Source organism: Chiloscyllium plagiosum, chromosome 6, assembly GCF_004010195.1.
Source record: "Chiloscyllium plagiosum isolate BGI_BamShark_2017 chromosome 6, ASM401019v2, whole genome shotgun sequence".
NCBI lineage: Eukaryota > Metazoa > Chordata > Chondrichthyes > Orectolobiformes > Hemiscylliidae > Chiloscyllium > Chiloscyllium plagiosum.
This window is the reverse complement of record NC_057715.1, coordinates 77,155,482-77,177,854: the sequence shown is the minus strand read 5'-3', so window position 1 is coordinate 77,177,854 and position 22,373 is coordinate 77,155,482. Positions and strand designations below refer to the sequence as shown.

Sequence of the window (22,373 nt, the reverse complement as noted above, 5' to 3'; positions counted from 1 at the left end):
ATAACATTTGCCCCCTCCAACCATCTGACAGTACTCCAGTGGACAGTGAGGATGCAAAAATCATCATCTTCCCTTGCTTCCTGTAGGAACCTGATGTATATCCGTTTGGCCCAGGGGACTTATCTATACTTATGTTTGTCAAAATTTTCAGCACATCCCCCTTCCTAACATCAACCTGTTCTAGCATATCAGTCTGTTTCATGCTGTCCTCAGAAACGTCAAGGTCTCTCTTAGTAGTGAATACTAAAGCAAAGTATTTATTCAGGATCTCCTCTACTTCCCGTGACTCCAGGCGCAAGTTCCTTCCACTATCCCTCATAGGGCCTACCCTCAGTCTGGCCATCCTCCTGTTCCTCACATAAGGTAGAATCCCACCCGCTAAAGTTTTCTCATGCCCCCTTCTAGCTCTCCTAAGTCCATTCTTCACTTCCTTCCCTGCCACTGTGTAACCCTCTATAGCCCTGTCTGATCCTTGCCTCCTCAACCTTAAATAAGTTTCCTTCTTCCTCTTGACCAGATGTTCCACATCCCTTGTCGCCCAAGGTTCTTTCAAACTACCATCCCTTATTTGCCTCAGTGGAACAAACCTGTCCAGCACCATTAGCAAGTGCTTCCTAAACAATCCCCACATTTATGTTGTGCATTTCCTTGAGAACACCTGTTTCCAATTTAGACACCCCAGTTCCTGCATAAGCATTGTAATTTCCCCCTCCCTCATTTAAATACTTTCCCATACCGTCTGCTCCTATCCCTTTCCAAAAATATAGTAAAGGTCAGGGAGTTGTGATCACTCTCACCGAAATGCTCTCCCAATGGGAGATCTGACACCTGACATGGTTTGTAGCCAAGCTCCAAATCCAATATGGCTTCCCCTCTAGTTAGCCTATTGCATCAGGTCCACATATTGCATCAGGTACCCTTCCTGGACAGACCTGACTTCCATCCATACTGACTCTGCAGACAAACCCTCCTCAACGACCTCCCATTCTGCAACTGTGATACTAACCCTGACTAGCAATGCTACAACTCTGGAACATCCAACAACCATCCTGCCCCAGTGATATCCAAGTCTCTGTAATGCCACAACATCATAGTTCCAAGTACTGATCCAAGCTCTGAGTTCATCACCCTTATTCTGGATACTTCTTCCATTAAAATAGATACACTTCAACCCATCACACTGACTGCACCTTTGTGCCATCAAGTGCCTATCCCTCCTCACAGACTCTCTGAACACTGTTATCTGGCTGTTCATTACCTACTCTATCATCTGATACGTAGCTCAGGTTTCCACCTCCCTGACAATCTAGTTAAACCCTCCCAAACAGCTGTAGCAAACCTCCCACTCAGGATATTGATGCCCCTCAAGTTCAAGTGCAACCCGTCCTTCTGGTACACGTCCCACCTTCCCCAGAAAGTATCCCAATGATCCACATATCTGAAGCCCTCCCTCCTACACCAGCCCTGCTGCCACATATTCATTTGCACTCACGTTCTATTCCTAGCTTCACCAGCACATGGCACTGGTAGCAATCCTGAGATTACTAATCTGCTTGTCCTGCCTTCTAGCTTTCAACCTAAGATAGGGGTGGCACGGTGGCTCAGTGGTTAGCACTGCAGCCTCACAGCGCCAGGGACCCAGGTTCGATTCCAACCTCAGGTGGTTGTCTGTGTGGAGTATGCATAATCTCCCCATGTCTGCATGGGTTTCCTCCCACAGTCCAAAGATGTGCAGGTTAGGTGAATTGGTCATGCTAAATTGCCCATAGTGTTCAGGAATTTGTAGGTTATGTGCACTAATCAGGGGTAAACGTGGGGTGGGGGAAATGGGTCTGGGTGGGTTGCTCTTCGGAGGTTGGCGTGGACTCGTTAAGCTGAAGGGATTGTTGGGATTCTATGATTCTATATTCTCTTTTCAGGGTTTCCTCCCTTTCCCTATCTATGTCATTGGTACCGATATGTACCACAACATTTGGCTGCTCTCTCTCCTCCTTAAGAATACTGTGGACTTGATACGAGACATGCCTGACACTGGCACCTGGGAAGCAACATACCATTCGCGACCACAGAATCTCCTCTCACAATTGATTCTCCTACCATTATTGCTCTCCTTTTCTCTCTCCTTCCCTTCTCAGCCACAGAACCAGGCTCAGTGCCAGAAAGCTGACCGCTTTGGCTATTCCCTGGTAGGTCGCCCCCTCCCCCCTCAAACGTTTCCAAAACAGTATATTTATTTTTGAGGGGAAGGCCACACAGGGTTCCTGCAATGTCTACCTATTCCCTTTCCTTCTCCTGATGGTCACCCAGCTACCTTCATCATGTAACTTAGGTGTGACTACCTCCCAATAATTCATCTCTATCACCCCTCAGCCTCCTGAATGATCCAAAGTTCATGCAGCTCCAGTTCCCTACTGTGGTCTATGAGGAGCTGAAGTTGTGTGGACCTCTCGCAGGTGAAGTCAACAGGGACACCAGTGGTGACCCTTACCTCCCACATCCTGCAAGAGGAGCATGCAGCTGCCCTAGCCTCCATCCCATCTGCTCTAAATTGCCAAGAGAGATTGAATAAATGAAAAACAAAGAAAAAGCCCTCCACCCACTGTTTTTTTTGGCTTAAAAAGGAGGGGTGGGAGACACTGCACATGTAATGTCTCAGATTTAGCTACAGCTCGAATATTTCAGTTCACATGCCCAGCAATCCCCATGTCATGTCCACTCTTGTTGAGCCTTCGCTCTGCCTATTCACAAAGTAAGACTTTAAGAGGGAAACTTATATTCTCAGCAGCCCCCAGTCTGCACTCTCACTGTTCCTGCTTCTGCAATGGAAGCCACTTATACATGAGTTAAGTCTTTAAGAGGGAAATTTACCTTCACAGCAGCCTCTGGCCTGTGCTCTCACCACTCCCGCTGCTGCAATGGTGCAGTCAGCTGTGTCTAAACAAATAACTTAGTTTTTATACATTCAGAGAGAGAGCAATAGAGAGTTGTCTTAAATTGAGTAGGGTCAATAGCTCAGCAATACCAAAATCTTTAACCAGCTGTCTCCTTGACAAGCATAGCTTAAACTGCTTTTGTTGAATACTTCTCATAGTTTGGCAGCTTTCTCTAAAGTTTACCACTGAAGAGGTAATCCAGTACAGAATCAACTTTATCAGCACAGTTTTCATAAAATTGCACTAACAAAGATCTCTGTCATCACCCTTCTATATGGGAGTGAAACTTGCACCATCTCTCAAAGGCAACTTAGCGGTGAAATTTAATACAAAGAAGTGTGAAATGTTACAGTGATAGATGATTCAGGGTGATATTCTTGTTTTCACTAACTTCAGGGAAAATATAATCATGCAAAATATGATCATGAACATGCCATAACTTCACACTCACATTTCTGTTGTAATATGAAAAAAAATGAACACCACATTTAAAATTCGAAGATCAATGGATTAAAATCTCATGAAAATAATTACAATCTAAGTTAATCGAGTTTGTTATTTTCACTGTAGTAAAAGGTTCTACTACACCTACCGCTACTAGCGCTGCCTTCTCTGCGCCCACGTGCACTGCTATCTCTGCCAGACCTCACACGCTGTTTTAAAAATAAAAGTACAAGAAAATATAATTTAATTATTAAATTAGAAAGTGCAACTACTGCTGAAGTACGACAATAGTAAGTTGACGCCATTAACCTAATTGTGTATGTACACCATACTGGAACCAAAAGATCCAGAATTAGTGCATCTGCTACTGCTGCCACTTCCTCATTGTCCCACTGGATAGTCCAGTCACTGGTTCCTTTGCTGTTCATTGGCTTCCCCCTTCACTGCTCCGCTAGCAATCTGGCCAGCCATTACCCTCACTGATCCTTCACCACCTGGCTCACTACTTTACACAGGCAGTGGGACTGAGAGTAAGGTGTGGGGTGAGATATTGAGGATTCTTTCTGAATGCAACTCAAGAGTCAATGGTTTTGTAATTTTTTTACAGGGTCGCAGGCTGCCATATGAAATAAACTTTAAATGTGGAGTCATTATACAGGTTCTCAGTGAAGTCTCAAGCACTACAACTGCAAAGGCTGAGAGTGGGCCCCCTGCAGTTGTGGTGGAAGAAAGACCATAAGACATAGGAGCAGAATTAGGCCATTCAGTCCTTTATTTCTACTCTGCCATTCAACCATAGCTGATATGTTTCACTATAGCATTCTCCTGCCTTCTCCCCTTAACCCTTAATCCCTTTAACAGAGGAACCTTGACTATCCGGCATTTGGTTATCCGAATTTTGGATTATCAGACAAGATCACAAGGTCCCGATGCTTGGCTAAACTGGGTTACAGAGCATTCAATTATCTGAACATTCGATTATCCGAACAAAATACTCCTCGCCTTAGTTTGGATAGTTGAAGTCCCTCTGTACTAATCAAGAACTTATCTTTGTATTAACGATACTTGGCCTCCACAGCCTTCTGTGGCAATTAGTTCTACAAATTAACCAATCTTTAGCTGAAGACATTCCTCCTCATCTATGTTCTAAAAGGTTATCCCTTCACTCTGAGGCTGTGCTCTCGGGTCCTAGTCTCTCCTACTAGTGGAAACATAGTCTCTATGTCTACTCAATCCAGACCTCTCAGTATTCTGTATGTTTCAGAATCATCCTTCTGGACCCCATCCAGTACAGACCAGAGTTCTCAACTGCTCCTCATATGACAAGCCTTTCATCTCCAGAATCATTCTGTGAACCTCCTCTGAATCCCCTCCAGTGACAGCACATCTTTTCTCAGATGCAGGGTGCAAAACTGCTCACAATATTCCAAATGTGGTTTGGTCAAAGCCTTATTCAGCTTCACCAGCTCATCTCTGCTCTGGAATTGTAGCCCTCTTGAAATTATTGCTAATATTGATTTGCCTTCCTAACTGCTAATTGAACGTACATGCTAAACCTAAGAGAATCCTGAACTAGGATTCTCATATCTCTTTCTGCTTCTGAAGCCTTTCCCATTCAGAAAATAGTCTATGCGTCTTTTCTTCCTACCAAAGTGCATAATCTCACACTTTCCCACATTGTATTCCACCTGCCTCTGCTTTGTGCACTCACCAACCATGTCAAAGTCCTTCTGCAACACAACCTGTCCTTCCAACTATCTTTTTGTCATTTGAAAACAATGCCCTCAGTTTCTTCTTTAATGTAAAATGTGAATAGTTGTAGTCCCAACACAGATCCTTGCGGACTCCACTAATCACCAAATGCCATCTTGAAAAAGACCCCCCTTTCACACCCTCTGTCTTCTGCCAGTGAGCCAATCCTCTATCCATGCCAGTACCTTGCCCCTAACACCATGGGCTATGCAGCCAATAAAAATAGACTTGGAGGAAAATGTTTGTTATTACTGAATGTTTTTAGTTTGAGGAGGTCTAGCCTTCTGATTTACTCAATGTAGACAGTGAAACGTTAGGACGGAATTTCTCATACTTTCACACCTTAAGAGTAGCTCTCATCAGTTCAGCAACACTACATTGAGACCCATTCTTTAACTAATCACGGAGAAGTCTAAAAGGAGATTTGACTTAAAAGCTTTTTCTGGTTTAAAAGGTCAACTGAACAGATTGTTAGAAAACATCAGTTATTGATCAATTGATTTAGCCATCATCCCCCAACAGGGTGCAGCACCTCTGCAGGAACTCTGTGGCCTACTCCTATGGGTTTATTAAACATATAGGTAGATAACAGGAATTTATGAATCACATTTTCCCTAGGGAACAAGATTCAGACAGAGATCTTAAAATTATTCACCCAAAGGCAGCAAGTTCATCTGGTAGTATCAACTTTTCTCCTAAACAAGTACAGGTCAAAAATAGTGACAACTTAAGTCACTTAACTCATGAGAAAGTCCAGTGCAACAAGCAAATATCATACTAGTTTATGAGAGGAAGCTTTCATTGGGGTGTTACATCGAGAAGCTGCCTTTAAGTGCACATAGTGCTTCTTTACCTGTTCTCTTAACTCTTTCATCTTTTCAACTTTCTTTAGTCTTGTGGCATATTCCTGAACTTCTTTTAGTCCCATATCGGTACAAAGGCGAACTAGAAAGCGCAAACCTAAACAAAAAATCAATTAAAAAGGCAAACAATTCAGCATACCTAATTGATGGAAAGAGCAGACAAAAAAAAAATCAGAAACCAGAAAATTCCTCAAAACAGTTGGCTTTCCTCTGCAAAATCACATTAAAACAAAGCAAATATGTAAAACTACTGATATTCTATGTGCAGATAACATACATCTCAGTACAATGTCAGTAGATACTGCCCCCCACCATGTTTCTACAAGAACAATGCACTAACAAGATGAAGAATAAAGAGAAATCTGCATTAACTTTGCAATTTTGAAGTGGTTCTTCATATGGGCAGCCAGCAATTATGCCTGAACGAGGCACATTAAAATACTTAAGTTAGTGTCCTAAGAGGCATTTGAGACCTTAAGGCAATTTGATTCTGCCCAGCAGAACACAGCACTGAGTGGTCTATACCATCTGCATTGAAAGGGGCCAACTTGCTTCAAAAAGTATAAATAACAGCTTTGGCAAGTAATACTAGAAGAAGCATGAATACTCTTTGAATCACACAAAAAAAAATCACACCCAGATTAATTATAGCGGAGAGACTGCAATTCCACACCAAAGCCCACCCTACAGATATATAAGCATTTGTGTAATGGTGACAGCTTACTATTGACAATGAAGTGATGTCTGATTACGATAAAGGACCAGATACATGCTAAGGTTATCAAGTGAGTCTCATCAATGTCCTGCCAATCATTTAACAGATTAATGCATAAAAATTGCCACAATGCAGTTTTGCTCTAGATTAAAATAATTTACATGGGCGTTTTCTAAGCTAACATATAGGGAATCAAAAGTACAATAAATGCATTCACTTTTATGGTATAGCTACATAAAATGTCCACTATGCCAGTCTTCCAAGCATTCATATGCTTTTACACACAGCAAAGATATGTCAAAATGACAAACAGATCCTCTGACTATCATCAATTGTTTACTTTGAGAAAAACTCTTACATTCAGCATTTTCAGGAAATTTCTGATGAATGTCTTTATATGTTTCCAATGCCTTTTGATAGTTACCTGTAATAATAAAGGAAACTATTGATGACTATTTTAATCATAGACAAGTTCATAAATGTAAGAGTTAACACTTTTTGAAAATTAGCACAAAAGTTTATGGCAAGTTAAAAATTGTAACTGACCAAAATATTGTCAACCCCACAAAAATGTCAAAGCTCCACATTAAATTTAAAATTCTCACCCTCATTTTCAACTTCCTTTCACCTCCTCCCTCTAATCTCTGTAACCTCATTCAATTCTCCAAATCCCACTATTCCTTGTTTAGCTACCTTTAGCTACCAATCCCCTCCATTAGAAGTCATGCTTTCTGCTATCTGGGCCAGGACACATCAAAGAGGGGACTGAGGTCTCAAGTGGCATTGTGTACTAAAATTCTGGCATTGCAGACTCTGGGGAAGCAACAGCTGATTCCCATCTCTGCTGTAATGGGTCTTCCCATCTCTCTTACCACTCACTAAGGGTCACAACAGTTTTCAGGCCTGGAATTGGGGTCACAGTGGGAAAACTCTTAGGAAGCATAGGTCCAAGCTCCCAGTTCTTGAATCCTTTTCTAAACCATTCTAATTTGCTATCTCCTCTTTTAAGATGCTTTTAAATACATACATACTTAAAGCTTTTGATCACCTAATTTGATTAGCTCCTTGGTACCTCAATCTCAAAATTGGTGTTAAGCTCTTTGATGTATTTTTCTATGCTAATGATGTTTTATATATATGTAATTTATTGTTGTTGTAACTTTGTACATAGCAAATTAGCACTACATAAGGATGTACAATTGGAAAACTCTAAAGATGGTCCATGTGTATCTTTAAATACAAATTAAGAATGCTAGTCAATCAACAATCTTCAAAATAAAAATATTGTTTTTATTTTTCTTGATGGATTACATCTTTTTTTTTCTACAACATTTTCTCCATTTGCATTAGCATCTCCTGTACAAAAGGCTGAAGTGGGCAACTGGCTCTTAGCTTTATCAATGGGGGACAGTAAGAGCAGCCTAATGGGGATTAATTGATTTAACTTTTCCATTCCTAATAGGATACACATGGTTTCTGATTAGGGACCCTTATACATCCTGCTTTAAAAAAAAAAGTCAGCCATGTTGGGAAATTAAAAAGATATGCTTCTATTCCTTTGTCCTTGAGCTGTCATGCATAAGGAAATCTACCACCAGCTCAATGTCCTAATTCTTCTTTTGTTTACTGGGACAGTATTAGCCATCCCTACCTGCCCTTGAGAAGTTAGTGGTGAGCTACCTTATTGAACCGCTGCAATCCATGTGCTGCAGTTGGAGCCACAATACTATTAGGGAGAGAATTCCAGCATTGTGACCCAATGACACTGAAGGAACAGCAGTCTGTTTCCAAGTAAGGATGATGGGTGTCTTCGATGGGCACTTCCAGGTGGTGGTGTGATGTTCCCATGTATCTGCTGCCCTTATCCTTCTAATGGAAGTTTGAAAAGTGCTGTCTAAGTAACCTTGATGAATTGCTGCAAGGCATCTTGTTCATATCACTGCTACTGAATGTTGGTGGTGGAGGGAGTGGATATTTGTAGATGTAATGTTGATGTAATGCTTTGTCCTGGACGGTGTCAAGCTTCTCGAACGTTGTTGGAGCTGCACTCATTCAGGCACGTAGGGAGTATTGCATTGAACTCACTTGTGTCCCATTGATGGTGCACTGGCTTTGGGGAGTCAAGCGAGTTACTCGCTGTAGTATTCCGACTACTCCTATTAAATCTCTGGCTAATGCTAGCCTCCAAGATGTTGATAACAGGGGATTCTCCACGTTAGAATGTTCTCAAACTCCACTTTTTCAGAATTTATCATGGAACCACATCACCTGCAACAGTTGTGCAAAGCACAGCATGCCAGAATGATAAGGCGCACTCTTTCTGGAAGATGCCCCATTTCAGTCCAACAGCTGAACTGCACCTTCAGAAGCCCTTTCATCTGCTTCACCGCATTCCTGGTTGCAGTATGTGCACGAACTTGGTGAAGATGACATACTGTCTGAGTAATGAACACATATTACAACAGAAAGGAATTGTCTTATGTTGTTTACACCTCATTACGGTAGCACACTGGAAATCAAGGCTTGCAATTCCCAGAATCATCACAAAATTTAAAGATTTTAATCAATATGAATAATTCCCCAATTCACTTATCATTTAGATCCTAGTTGACAGAAAGCATAGACCAGATTTCTACATTAACAAGAACTACTATTTACTACAAATAAATAGACTAACTACAGCAGCATGGTGTCTCAGTGGTTAGCACTGCTGCCTCACAGTGCCAGGGGCCTGGGTTCAACATCCATGCTTGGGCGACTGTGTGGAGTTTGCACATTCTCCAAGTGTCTGCATGGGTGCCCTCTGGGTGCTCTGGTCCAAATGTGTGTAGATCAGGTGGTTGGCCATGCTAAATTGCGCTTAATGCCCTGGGATTTGCAGGTGGATTAGCATGGGAAATGCAGGGTCACAGACATAAGGTGGGTCTGAGTGGAATGCTCTTTGGAGAGTCGATGTGGACTTGATGGGTCAAATGGCCTGCTTCCGCACTGTTGGGATTCTATGAATTATGAACCATCGACTTATTAATCTAATAGTTAAAACTCTCACCCACTTATAAAAACCTTCCTTCTACACATATACATACAGAATCAGGCAGACATTTGAAAAGTGTTATGGCTGGAGGGAAAGACTAGGGATGCAGTTCAGTAGTCCCGGCTCTCAGGATCTGATGAGATGATCCGTCTGTTGATAAGAGTGCTCTATCTTGATCTTTCTTCTCCAGATATTTCACTTGATTGCAAGGAGGCACAAAACGACCAGTTCAATATATTCTACTATATATAAATTATGCAATTATACATTCAAAACTCTCTGACTTAAAATAAGTCACATCTAACAGCAACTAATGAGGAAAACTAAACTAGCTATCTTTGGGCTTGAGAGCTCTGCATCTGCTGTTTCCTTTCCACAGGTGCAATTGTTTCTACCTGAACACTCACACCCCCAAACTGTTAGGCTACCTGGGAAACAATCACATAGTTGTTGGCAGGTAGGGAAGGAGGACTTTGTCATTGATAACTGGTCATTGATAATCCAAAAACCAATCAACTCATGGTGCTAGTCAAATCTCTGTGTCCCCTAGCTCTAGCTTGTCTGTAATTAGGTTTTCTCCACTGTTTGAAACCACAGATGCATAAACAACACTTACAATGAGTGTTACGTAACATGCCTTTAACCGGTGCAGTAATCCTTCGAAAATCTTTGGTTTTTAAACCAGGATTTTCCCATTTCAGAACACAATCAAAAATACAGAAAACAAGTCTTTACAGCTGTGCTCCCAATTCTTTCCTATCTCAGACATACATTAACTATGGCATGTATCACTGAATTCAATGAGGTCTGCAGACATACATATATATATATATATATGGAAAAGCAATGTTTCTGATGTTCCACATCACATGTTGGAAGTTTCACAAGTGGAATAATAGAATATTACTTAAATGAAGAAGAACTGCAGAAAGCTACAGCACAGAGGATTTGGGAGTCCTCGGGCATGAATCATGGAAAACGAATGGACTGTTGGCTTTTATTGCAAAGGGAATAGAGTATAAAAGTCAGGAGATTTTGCTAAAACTGCACAAGGCATTAGTCAGACCGTAGCTAGGATACTGTGGACAGTTTTGGGCTCCTTACATACTGGTATTGGAGGCAGTTCAGAGAAGATTCACAAGGTTGATCCCATGTATGGAGGGACTGTCTTATGAGGAGAGGTTGACTAGGGTGGACCTGTACTCTTTGGAATTTAAAAGAATGAGAAGCAATAATATTCAAACATACAAGTCTGTAGATACAGATATGCTGTTTCCCCTTGTGAGAGTGTCTATGGCCAGAGGGCATAATCGCAGAATAAAGAGTCACTGATTTAAGATAGATTGGAAGGAAATTTTTCTTTCAAAGGGTAGTGAATCTGTGGAATTCTTTACCATAGAGAGCTGTCGAGGCTGGATCGTTAAGAATATTCAAGTAAGGGAATCAAGGGTCATGTGGAAGGCAGGAAAATGGAATTGAGGGTTATCGGATCAGCCAAGATCTCATTGAAGCAAATTTGTGGGCTGATTTTCTATTTCTGCTCCGCAATTACATCATCTTGTCATTAAGTACAGTGCAACTACTGGCTCGCTATCTATGTGCAACACATCATTTTCTCAAAGTACATGAACAGAATCATAGAATTCCTACAGTATGGAAGCAGGCCATTTGGCCCATCTAGTCCACATTGACCATCCGAAGAGCATCCACCAGATCAACCCCTGTACCCTATACCTGTAACCCTGCATTTCCCATAGCTAATCCACTTAGCCTGCATATCCCTGGACACTGTGGGCAATTTAGCATGGCCAATCCACATAAATCTGCACCTCTTTGGAATAGATTGGTGAAACATGACTTCCCTTTCACAATAGCACATTGGTTCTGCCTTATTACTTTGAACTTGCTGCAATGCCCTGCTGCATCTTGTTTTGTAACAGCTTCAAACATTTTCCCTTTGACAGATTTTTAGCTAACTGGTCTGTAGTTTCCAGATTTATGTCTTTCTCCATTTTTGAATGAAGGAGTTACATTTGTTATCTTCCAATCTAATGGTCCCATCCCCAAATCAAAGGAGATTTGGAAAATACAATCAATGCATCAACTACCTTGTTATTTTAAGACTCTAGGACGAAGTCCATCAACTGCTGGGCTTTCATTATTCAGCTACTTCTTGACATTGTCTGGAATTTTAAAAAATTAATTCACAGAATGCAGGTGCCACTGGCTAGGTTGGCATTTATTGCCCATCCCTTATTTTGCCCAGAGGGCAGTTAACAATGAACCTCATTGTGCAGACTTGGGAGTCACTTGCAGGCCTGATAAGGCAAGGATGGCAGATTTCCTCTCCTAAAAGACATTAGTGAACCAAACAGATTTAATGACAATTGACAGTGGCTACGTGGTTCCAGTTTCACTATTTTTTAATTACTGTTTTTTATTGAATTCGAACTTCTAACTTGATAGAACTCACACCTTAGAACATTTGTCTATAGTCTTAGATCATTAGTCCAGTGACATTATTACTATATCACCTCCTCCACTTAAAATGAACCAAAATAAACTGAACTAGCTGAAGACTGGCACCTGAAATAGGAGAGGCCTCTGTCATAGATGGATATAAAGATGTCCAAAATGGCCAAAGATAGTTACAGTCTTGTCTTTTTCATGCACACACAGTCTGCAGCTTCACCAGGCTGGCATCCATTTTTAGATATACTTGGTGCTGTTACTGGCATACCTTCAAGATATTTGCTAAAACATTTGAAGTTATTTTCTCTGGTATGACTTCAATACTCTTCATTGAACCAAGGTGACTTGATGATAATAGCAAAGTATGTCAGTCATGAGTTACAGATTGTGGCAAAATACAATTCTGTTGCTAGTGATAATTCATAGCACCATGTGGAAGCCCAGTTTTGAATTACTGGATTTCTTCTGAATTTATCCCATTTCACACAATGGTAGTGTCACCAACATAATGATTTAAACTAACAATTAAAATAGAATTGAGGAGATATTAAGATTGACAGTTTTTGCAATATTCTTTTCCAGACAGCAATGGAGTCATTGAATATGTTTAAGGCTGAATCAGAGAGATTCTCGATTGAAAAGAGTCAAAGAAAAAGGGCGATAGGCAGGAAAGGAAAGTTGAGATCACAATCAATTCAGCCATAATTTTATAGAATGGTGGTGCAGGCTCAAAGGACCAAATGGCCCATTCCTATTCTAATTAATTTTCTGCATATGTCGGCATGGAGGTCACACTCTACCAATACTTTGATGCTAGTTGCATCTATAACAGGTAGATTGGTCAGGACAAAATTGCGTTGATTCTTTCAGACTTGCTATTTGTTAGTTAATCTGGCAGCTATGTCTCCAGACTTAAGCAGTAATGGTGTTACCAAGCAGTCCTTGGAGTATATTCTGGGGCTGTTTCTTCACCAGCTTCATGAGCGATACAGTGGCTCAGTGATTAGCACTACTGCCTCACAGCACCAGGGAACTGGGTTCCATTCAACCTTTGGGCGACTGTCTCTGTGGAGTTTGCACATTCTCCCCGCGTCTGTGTAGGTTTTTTCCGGGTGCTCCGGTTTCTTCCTACAGTCCAAGGATGCGCAGGTGAAGTGGACTGGCCACGCTAAATTGCGTATCCAGTGATATGCAGGCTGGGTAGATTAGCCATTGGAAATGCAGGATTATAGAGTTGGGGGGTAGGACCAGGTGGGATGCTGTTCGAGCAGCGGCATGGCCTCAATGGGCTGAATGGCATGCTTCCACACTGTAGGAATTCTAGACCATTTACTCTATGAGCTTAGGGAGGATGGTAAATCATAACTAACAAGAGCTTTACTCGCCCATTTGTTCTGATGCTATCACCATCGGGTACGGAGTCAATACTGTGGATTCTCAAGTGTAGTCTCCTAATTGTCTACCACTTGTGGGAGAATCTAGGGAGAATCTACAATCTCAGAATAAGGAGTTACACATTCAAGACACAGATAAAGAAGAATTTCTTCTCTCAGAGCATTGTGAATCTATGGAATTCTTTACCACAGAGATTTGTTGAGGCCAAGTCATTAATGTATATTCCAGGGTGAGGTAGATAGACTTTTAATCAATAAGGGAATCCAGGTTTATAGGTAAATGGCAGGCAAGTGGAGTTGAGGATTGTCAGATCAACCATGGTCTCACTGAATGGCAGAACAGATCTGATTGGCCAATTGGTCTAATCCTGCTTCTATGTCTTATGGTCTTATATTCTGATGGTGGATAGGGCATCCAGAGCATTGATAGGGAGGTCCAGATGAAGATGAGTCTTCAAGACTGAAGATGAGTCTTTGATTTTAACTTGACCAGTACGTGGGACAGTTCTGTCCACTGAGTTTGGCATTGTTTGAGAAGGTAGTTGGAGGATTGACTGGGCTGTCTGTACGTTTGTTGTATCCAGTGTCTATGTTGATATTGATGGTCTACCTAGTTTTATTTTTAATCAGTCTTTGTTGTACTGGTTTAATACAATTGAACAGCTTGCCACTGAGAGAAGATTTAAAAGAGCAGTTAAGACTCAACCACATGACTGTGTGCTTTGCCGTGCCAAAGACTGCACGAAACACCATATATGACAAAGAGGCAGACAACTAGCAATCTGCATCCACGAACAGCTGCCCCTAGTAGTCATACACACAGATGACAAGGACGACAAATTTGACTGGGACAACACAATGATCAAACAGAGGACAGCCAGAGAATTTCTAGAAGCATGACACTCATCCACGGACTCCATCAACAAACACACAGACCTAGATCCAATATATCGGCTACTACAATGAACTACCAGAACCAGAAGCAGCAGGAACTAAACTAAATAAATTCCAGAAGACACAGTGAGACTCTAAAGCACTGAAAATATCACCTGGACAGGAGACAAAATGTCTGCAAACTGACTTCCCAGCTCAATGAACATATCCACAACGATGGCAATCAGCATCAGAGCTACAAATCTTTATGCAAACCTTGAACAGTGCTGGGTATCTGTAGTCATATACTAGGCAGGCTGGTAAGATCAGCAGATTTCAGATAGATTTTAACAATACTCCTGTGGTTTGTGGTTACCATTAATAATAACTGCTTATTTTTTAAAATTCCAAATTAATGAATCATTCACATTATTTAAATTGTATAAAGAACTGTCTTGGTGGGATCTGAATTCCTGCCTCTGGGATTATGCATCCAGTAACATAATTATTACATACTGTACTATTACATTATATTATATCATTCAATCCCCAAGTGTTACTTTTTGCCTTACACAGTTTTCTGTTGAGTATGATGTTAAATGAAAACATATTTCTAACTTTACTTAGTCTTGCTGACGTTTTTGTCTGAGACATTTAATGTATTTTGAGATAAAATATTTTGAGTCTGGGTAATAATCAAGTATTTAACTTACCACTTCTCCTATAACAGCTAGCCACCATTAACTGCCATTTGACTTGAGTAGGTCTGCATTAAAAATATAGTAATAAAACATTATTTTCAAAACCAAAGAAGAAATATTAATTGCTTTTGCACAGTTTTCAATTATAAACACAGCCTCTTCAAAGTTTTAAGATTTTTTTTAAACTTCCCATCTTAAATCTACTGTATTATACTTTCCCAACATATTCTTCAGTTTAGGACACCTTATACAAAAGCAGAGTATTCACCATTTCCCAGGCATCCAAGACCAATATTTTTCATCTTGCTATGTTGAGTAGTGCAAAAAGTAGAAAGAAGAGAGGTAATTTACCAACTGATTTTCTCTCTCTCAAATCCTTTTACCCGATACCTTATATAATTCCCTGCCTAAGATAGAGAACATAGTGCATGGGGGACATCACAGAATAGATTATAGAATCCCTAAAATGTGGAAACAAGGCATTCAGCCCAACAGGTCAACACCGACCACCTTCGAAGAGCATCCCACCCAGATCCACACCCCCACCCCATCCCTGTAACCCTTCATTGCCCATGGCCAACTCACCTAGCCTGCACATCCCTGGACACTATGGGCAATTTAGCATCGTCAATTCACCTAGACCAGAGCAACTGGAGGAAACCCACGCGGAGACAGGGAGAACATGCAACTCTACACAAACAGTCTACCAAGGCTGGGTCCCTGGTGCTGTGAGGCTGCAGTGCTAACCACTGAGCCACTGTGCCACTCCACATGACATATATATCACTTTCTCAATCCTGTTTGGCACTGTGTACACCAGTATAATGTTTAACAACAGCTTTAAAAAACAAATAAATCAGAAATTCAGCATTAAATAAATGGGGATATCTGGAAAGTTTATAAGTAATTAACCTCTATTGTTTAAAAGAAAAGTTATGATTGGCATCTAATCAAAATGGAGGGATATGGGCCAGGTACTGGCAGGTGGGACTAGATTGGGTTGGGATATCTGGTCAGCATGAACAAGTTGGACCAAAAGGTCTGTTTCCATGCTGTACATCTCTATGACTCTATGACTCTATAAAATGCATAATCTATGCTATGAACTGTGCATTTGAACATAGCAATGGGAGAATTGTACAGCAATGCCACTAAAATGCATTTACCGCCAACTAGAATACTTAACACAGTATCTTCATACTGAGGCAAGACACTTAGCAAATTTGTAAACTTAAGTTATTGAATAACCTTCTCCTAATAATTTAGTCATTAATGTAATCGTAAAAATCAATGTTTCCAAGCCAAGAAGTAAATACAATTTTAAAGGGAGTCAAGGTTCTCATTCTCAAACAATCCATTGAATGCTTATGCGTCAGTGTCATTTGGGAAGATAATAAATCTTGGGTATGAAGCTTTCTGAAGCTCAGTGAAAACTGTGGCTCGGGGATAACATTTCTATTTGGAGTTAGAAAGTTGTGGGCCCCAAGAGCATTCCAGGACTCGTGCATTATCTATACTGAGGCACCTCAGATTAGTCCTGGGGAAACTGCATTACTATCAAAGGGTTTTCAGATGTTATATCATTTGCCCGTTTAGAGAAGAATGATAGCTCTCTTTTGAGAATGAATAGTTTCTCCGTGTGATACTCAGAGAAGCCAGTGCTCTTTAGTGGCCACATCTTGTTACACCTAATAATGAAATACAACATACAATGTCAAAAATAAAATATTTCTTACTGGATAAGTGCTGCCCTTTCAAAGTACTGAATCGCTTTTTCACAGAACTGTGTGTCAATGTAGTATGCTCCAAGCCATTCAATGCCCTCAATGTTTGATGGAAAATACCTAAACGACTGATAAAAATAACAGGATACAAGGTGCTAGTTATGGATAGCATTACGTGTCCAATACAAGATTATCCAAACGCTTCCTCACTGAGATTTTTATTTAAATTTTCTCAAGGACTTAAGTTTGAAATTCATGAATGTCAGCATTACATCTTGAAAATCACACTGCCTATTTACCAAAATAATGTCTGGTACAAAATTAACATTTTCCTCATAAGTATTTATTAAACAGTCTAAATTAAATGTCAAGTATTTTAAAAGGACATACCGGAGACAAAGATTTCAACCATGTAAACTACATGGCAGTGCAGCAATCTAAGGGATTTTGACTGGCCTAAACAAACACATTTATTTTCATTTCAATCTTAAAATAATGTTAATAGCCTTAAATTCACTGAATGACATCAATTGTTTGGAATAACATTATACACTTGGGTCACAAAGTTTTGTGGTGTTCTCCATAAGTGCAAGTAAAGCATCCATGTTTATTCTGGCCAAGACTCAAGACCCTATTCGATATTTTGGGGATGATGTCACCTATGGGGCTAGGACAGGTTACTAGTATCTAGGAACCAGCAACACCTTCCACAACTGGCCCTCATTGACAGGTGCCACATTTATGTTGAGTTTTTACAATTTTATAGTTTTCTTACTATTGTTCTCCATATAAAGAATAAAAAAATGTGTTTACATCTATTCTATGAATGAACATTATGATCTGCTGCGCTTTTCAGCAACACATTTTTCAGCTCTAACTGATCAAGGCAATGCTCTGAAGAACGAACAAAAGAATGGCTGTGATCTAATTTGTTAGTATGAAATAGACTCAATATGTTTCTATTTTCTTTATGTCTGACAAGGATTGGGCACTGTGTATTTAATATTTCTAGCTTCCAGTATGAGAGTTTGGCACACTGCGAACCTGACTGACAACCTTAAATTGGTTGTCAGCATACTTCTTAGCACACTCAGGATTATTTGGCAAATGTTGCCAAATCACCAAATCATATCTCATGTTAGACATTGTACAGATTATTCTGGAAGATTATGGTATCTCAAAAGGTTTGTGAATGTGCTGTGCAATATCAAAACAAGTCATGTTTGCCAGTAATAGGATGTTGCCGTCATACCAAAATGATGCCCTTCCTCTCTCATAATTGTGTGTGTGTGTAATATATGAATTTCAGCGCCAATGTAATGTTAGTTGTGTAGACTGGCAGATTATATCAAACAGAAGGTCCTTGAAGATGCTTGCAACAGGTAAGATACTAATTATTCCCACTCGCCCGTGCTTCCAAAACTCAAACCACAGTATCCAGCATTAGATCTCTGTGATTTAAGCTTGTCAGTTGGGCTCACAGCGTGGCACACTTGCACATACTGGAAGTTACGTGTATTACAGAGCCCTGTTTTTTGCAGACACAAAGAACGTGTGCCTGTACACAGTTTGAGCCTGGTACTGTATAACACTATAAGCAACAGCCATTCATGGTATATTTCTCAGCATAATGCCTTGACTAATTATAATCAATCTGCCTTGTTTAAATTGAAACAAAACTGCTCAGTTAACTGTTAGTCAAATTCCAAATGGTGCATTCTCCATGACAATACCTCTACTGATCAAAGCAAACTTGCCAATACCAATCAGCACTCTCATGGGTACTATAAAATGTTGCTCTTCTTGACCATTGATATTCTCACAAATGACGGGAACAAGACTGAACACATTGACATCATATTTTGTTTAGAGCCGTGCTTTTACTGTGCAGGATAATGGGGAAAGAGTAGGAGGATTCCTGAAGAAGGGCTTATGCCCGAAACATCGATTCTCCTGCTCCTTGGATGCTGCCTGACCTGCTGCGCTTTTCCAGCAACACATTTTTCAGCTCTGATCTCCAGCATCTGCAGTCCTCACTTTCTCCTTGATCAGTTAGTCAACTTGCCAGATTTAATCAAAGCTGGACAGTCAACTGTTAGTCATCATCTATCCAAGGCATTTCCCATGCCAATGCCTTCACAAATCATAGTGACCATGCTGATCAATCAGCACTCTCTTCTTATGTAGTATAAAATGCTGATCTCCTTTACACTGGTCCTCTTGTGAATGACCCAATGAATGCACAATGAAAAGCTTAAGAAAATGTTTTTTTTCACTAATAGTCAAGTTCTAAACGAACAAACAACCATTTGCATACCACAGTAAAGTTCATAATATTTAAAATCTTATATGATTTCTGTAAGTCTATCACTAAGAATTCAAAAATCTTTTTAAAAAAATTATCAATTTCTACAGAGATCATAAAAGTGTAACAAAGAGAAGTGGCTTTAGAAGAAAATTCTGGCAAATAGTACAGACAGCAGTTCACAAAGTTATATCATAAATATTGGCTTTACAAACTGAATGCTAGTTCTAAAGGATTTTAGTCCTTCTAATTTATATTTCTGCTCTGAGTGAATGAGAAAACCTTGTTCATTGTCTGTTTTGTTGTACACACATGTAATAATTTGTATTTACTGTCTGAGTGGCCACAATCTTATGTACCAGTCTTACATACGCTGAATAATCTTGGGGCCCACTCTTAATTTGAGAATTCAATTACACGACTGGTTTAGCAAACAGTTATTAAAAAATCCCCAGAATGACCATTGTTGATTAAATACCTCATAATAATATTGGAAAGCCTGGGATTTGTCTCCTTCATTGTCATACAGGTCTCCTAGTTTAGCCAATGCCTGTGGGTCAGTGGGTGCAACACTAATCAACTGCATGAGCCACTCAATAGCTTGAGTCAGATCTTCCAGCATTTCATATCTCAAACATTGTGAGTCAAGGATCAGGTTTTCTTTAAAAGTAACAATTTCTACTGTCACATGTGGATAAATATACTGTAGCAATCCTTCTTGTATACTTTGGTATCATTGTCATGTTCTGCTAAATAATACAATAGCAATAAATAGAACTCATGATCATCAATTTGGATGTGGTAATAAAATAACTTTTATACAGTTGTCCATAATTACACAACGTTAAGCAAAAATGTATGTAAGTGGATTCAACTAGAGGATGAACAGCACAAGCAAAAATCAACAAATAGAAAGCAGTTTTTGCTATTTAGTTTAAAGCCATATCTAAAGCCCTAGTTATGTGATTCATCAGGACCCTGTTCCTAGCATGATTCAATTAGCTCATGGCTCATGTAGTTTCTAAAAAAAAATTTAGATAGAGTCATACAGCATGGAAGTAGACCCTTTGGTTCAACTTGCCCATGCTGACCAGACATCCCAATCAAATCTAGTCCCACTCGATGCAGTTGTCCCATTTTCCTCTAAACCCTTCCTATTCATACCTGCATCCAGGTTCTTTTGAATTGTAATTGTACCAGCCCCCAACATTTCCTCTGGCAGCTCAATCCATATATGTACGACCCTCTGCGTGGAAAAGTTACCACTTAGATGCTGTTTAAATCTTTCCCCTCTCACCTTAAACCTATGCTCTTTAGTTTTGGACTCACCTACCTTGAGAAAAAGACTTTGGCTGTTCACCCTGTCCAAAACCCCCATAATTTTACAAACTTCTATAAAGTATCCCCTTAGCCTTCAACATTAGGGAAAAAAATCCCCAGCCTACTCAGCCTCTCCTTATAACTGAACCTCTCCAGTCCCGGCAACATCCTTGTAAATCTTATCGGCACCCTTTCAAGTTTAGCAACATCCTTCCTATTGAATTGTATGCAGTATTCTAAAAGTGGCTTAACCAATGTCTTGCACAGCTGCAACATGACCTCCCAACTCCTATAATCAATGCACTGACCAATTAAGGCAAGCGTATCAAGCCCCTTCTTCAATATTCTGCCAACCTGCAATCCACTTTCAAGGAACTATGCACCTGCACCTGTGATCTCACCAAGACCCCGTATATCATTTCTACTTCTCAATTAAATTCCTCTTGCAATGAAGACCAATATAGCATTTGGCTTCCTAATTGCTTGCTGCACCTGCTGGTCTACTTCACCGAATGGTGTACAAGGACACCAAAATCCTTTTCGACATCCACATTTTGTGTCATTATTTAAATAATACTGTCTTTCTGTTTTTCACAGAGAGCATAAATTCATATTTAGTAATGTTATACTGTATCTGTCATGTATTTGCACACTCATTCAACTCATCTACATCAGCTTGAAGCCCCCTTGTATCCCCTCACAATTCACAATCCCACCAAATTTTGTTTCATCAGTAAACTTGGAAATACTGCATTTGGGTGCCTGATCCAAATGATTTATTTGTACTTCAAACAGACATGGACAACTATGATCTTTGCGGTCCCTTACAACTTACTGTCTGGCACTGGAAAAAGACTCTTTTATTCCTTAGGAACAGGAATAGATCATTTAGCCCTACAAACCTGCACTGACAGTCAATGAGATTATGACTGAGCTTTGGTCTGACTGCATTTATCTGCTTTTGGCACATATCCCTAAATACCTTTTATCTATCTCAGATTTAAAATAAACAATTGACCTAGCATCAAAAGCTATTTGTGGACAAGTTCCAAATCTTTTGATTGTTCCCACTCTCTGCTTTCTGTCTGTCTACCAATTCTCAATTCATGTCAACATATGACTTTTTAATTCACTCATGGTTTTCTGGAGATTATTACCTTTTTAGTTCTGCCTTTTAATTTAGCCCTAGTCTGCTCATATTGCCTCAGCAGAACTGCTCTACTTACATCTTTGGTATCTGCATGGACCACATCACCTGGATCTTTCCTTCTCTCACTCTAAGTTGCTCTGCAGTTCAGATAAGATATCCTGAACCCAGGCACTAAGCAGGCAACACTACCTTCAAGAATCTCAATTCTGGACAAAGAGAACAGCGTCTATTCTCCTAACTATATTGTCCCAATTATAATTCCATTTCACTTTTCTCCACCATCTTGAATAGCTCCCTGTACCATGGTCAGTTTGCTCATCCTCCTCACAGTCCCCACTTTTGTCCACACAGGAAGCAAAAACGCCATCCCATTCTCCCAATTCCTTCGACTCCGCCGCATCTGCTCCCAGGAGGACCAGTTCCAAAAACATACAACCCAGATGGCCTCCTTCAAGGACCGCAATTTCCCCCCCGACGTGGTCGACGATGCTCTCCACTGCATCTCTTCCACTTCCCGCTCCTCCGCCCTTGAGCCCCGCCCCTCCAACCGCCACCAGGACAGAACCCCACTGGCCCCCACCTACCACCCCACCAATCTCCATGTACAGCCCATCATCCACCGTCATTTCCGCTACCTCCAAACGGACCCCACCACCAAGGATATATTTCCCTCCCCTCCCCTACCAGCATTCC

At 40.4% G+C, this 22,373-nt stretch overlaps 1 protein-coding gene across 4 annotated transcripts in view; it reads right to left on the bottom strand.

The window, feature by feature from the left end:
• Positions 1-22,373, bottom strand: part of ift88 (intraflagellar transport 88 homolog) — a 302,741-nt gene that overhangs the window by 18,018 nt on the left and 262,350 nt on the right. For 3 of the 4 annotated variants that reach the window (XM_043691899.1, XM_043691897.1, XM_043691901.1), the window contains 6 exons: positions 19,689-19,839; positions 16,918-17,033; positions 15,194-15,246; positions 7,066-7,131; positions 5,983-6,089; positions 3,526-3,586 (listed from right to left, as the gene is read on the bottom strand). In XM_043691899.1, coding sequence (XP_043547834.1) covers positions 3,526-3,586; positions 5,983-6,089; positions 7,066-7,131; positions 15,194-15,246; positions 16,918-17,033; positions 19,689-19,839 — 554 coding nt within the window. The remainder of the gene's footprint in view (positions 1-3,525; positions 3,587-5,982; positions 6,090-7,065; positions 7,132-15,193; positions 15,247-16,917; positions 17,034-19,688; positions 19,840-22,373) is intronic. The other variant, XM_043691900.1, reaches the window with a different exon arrangement.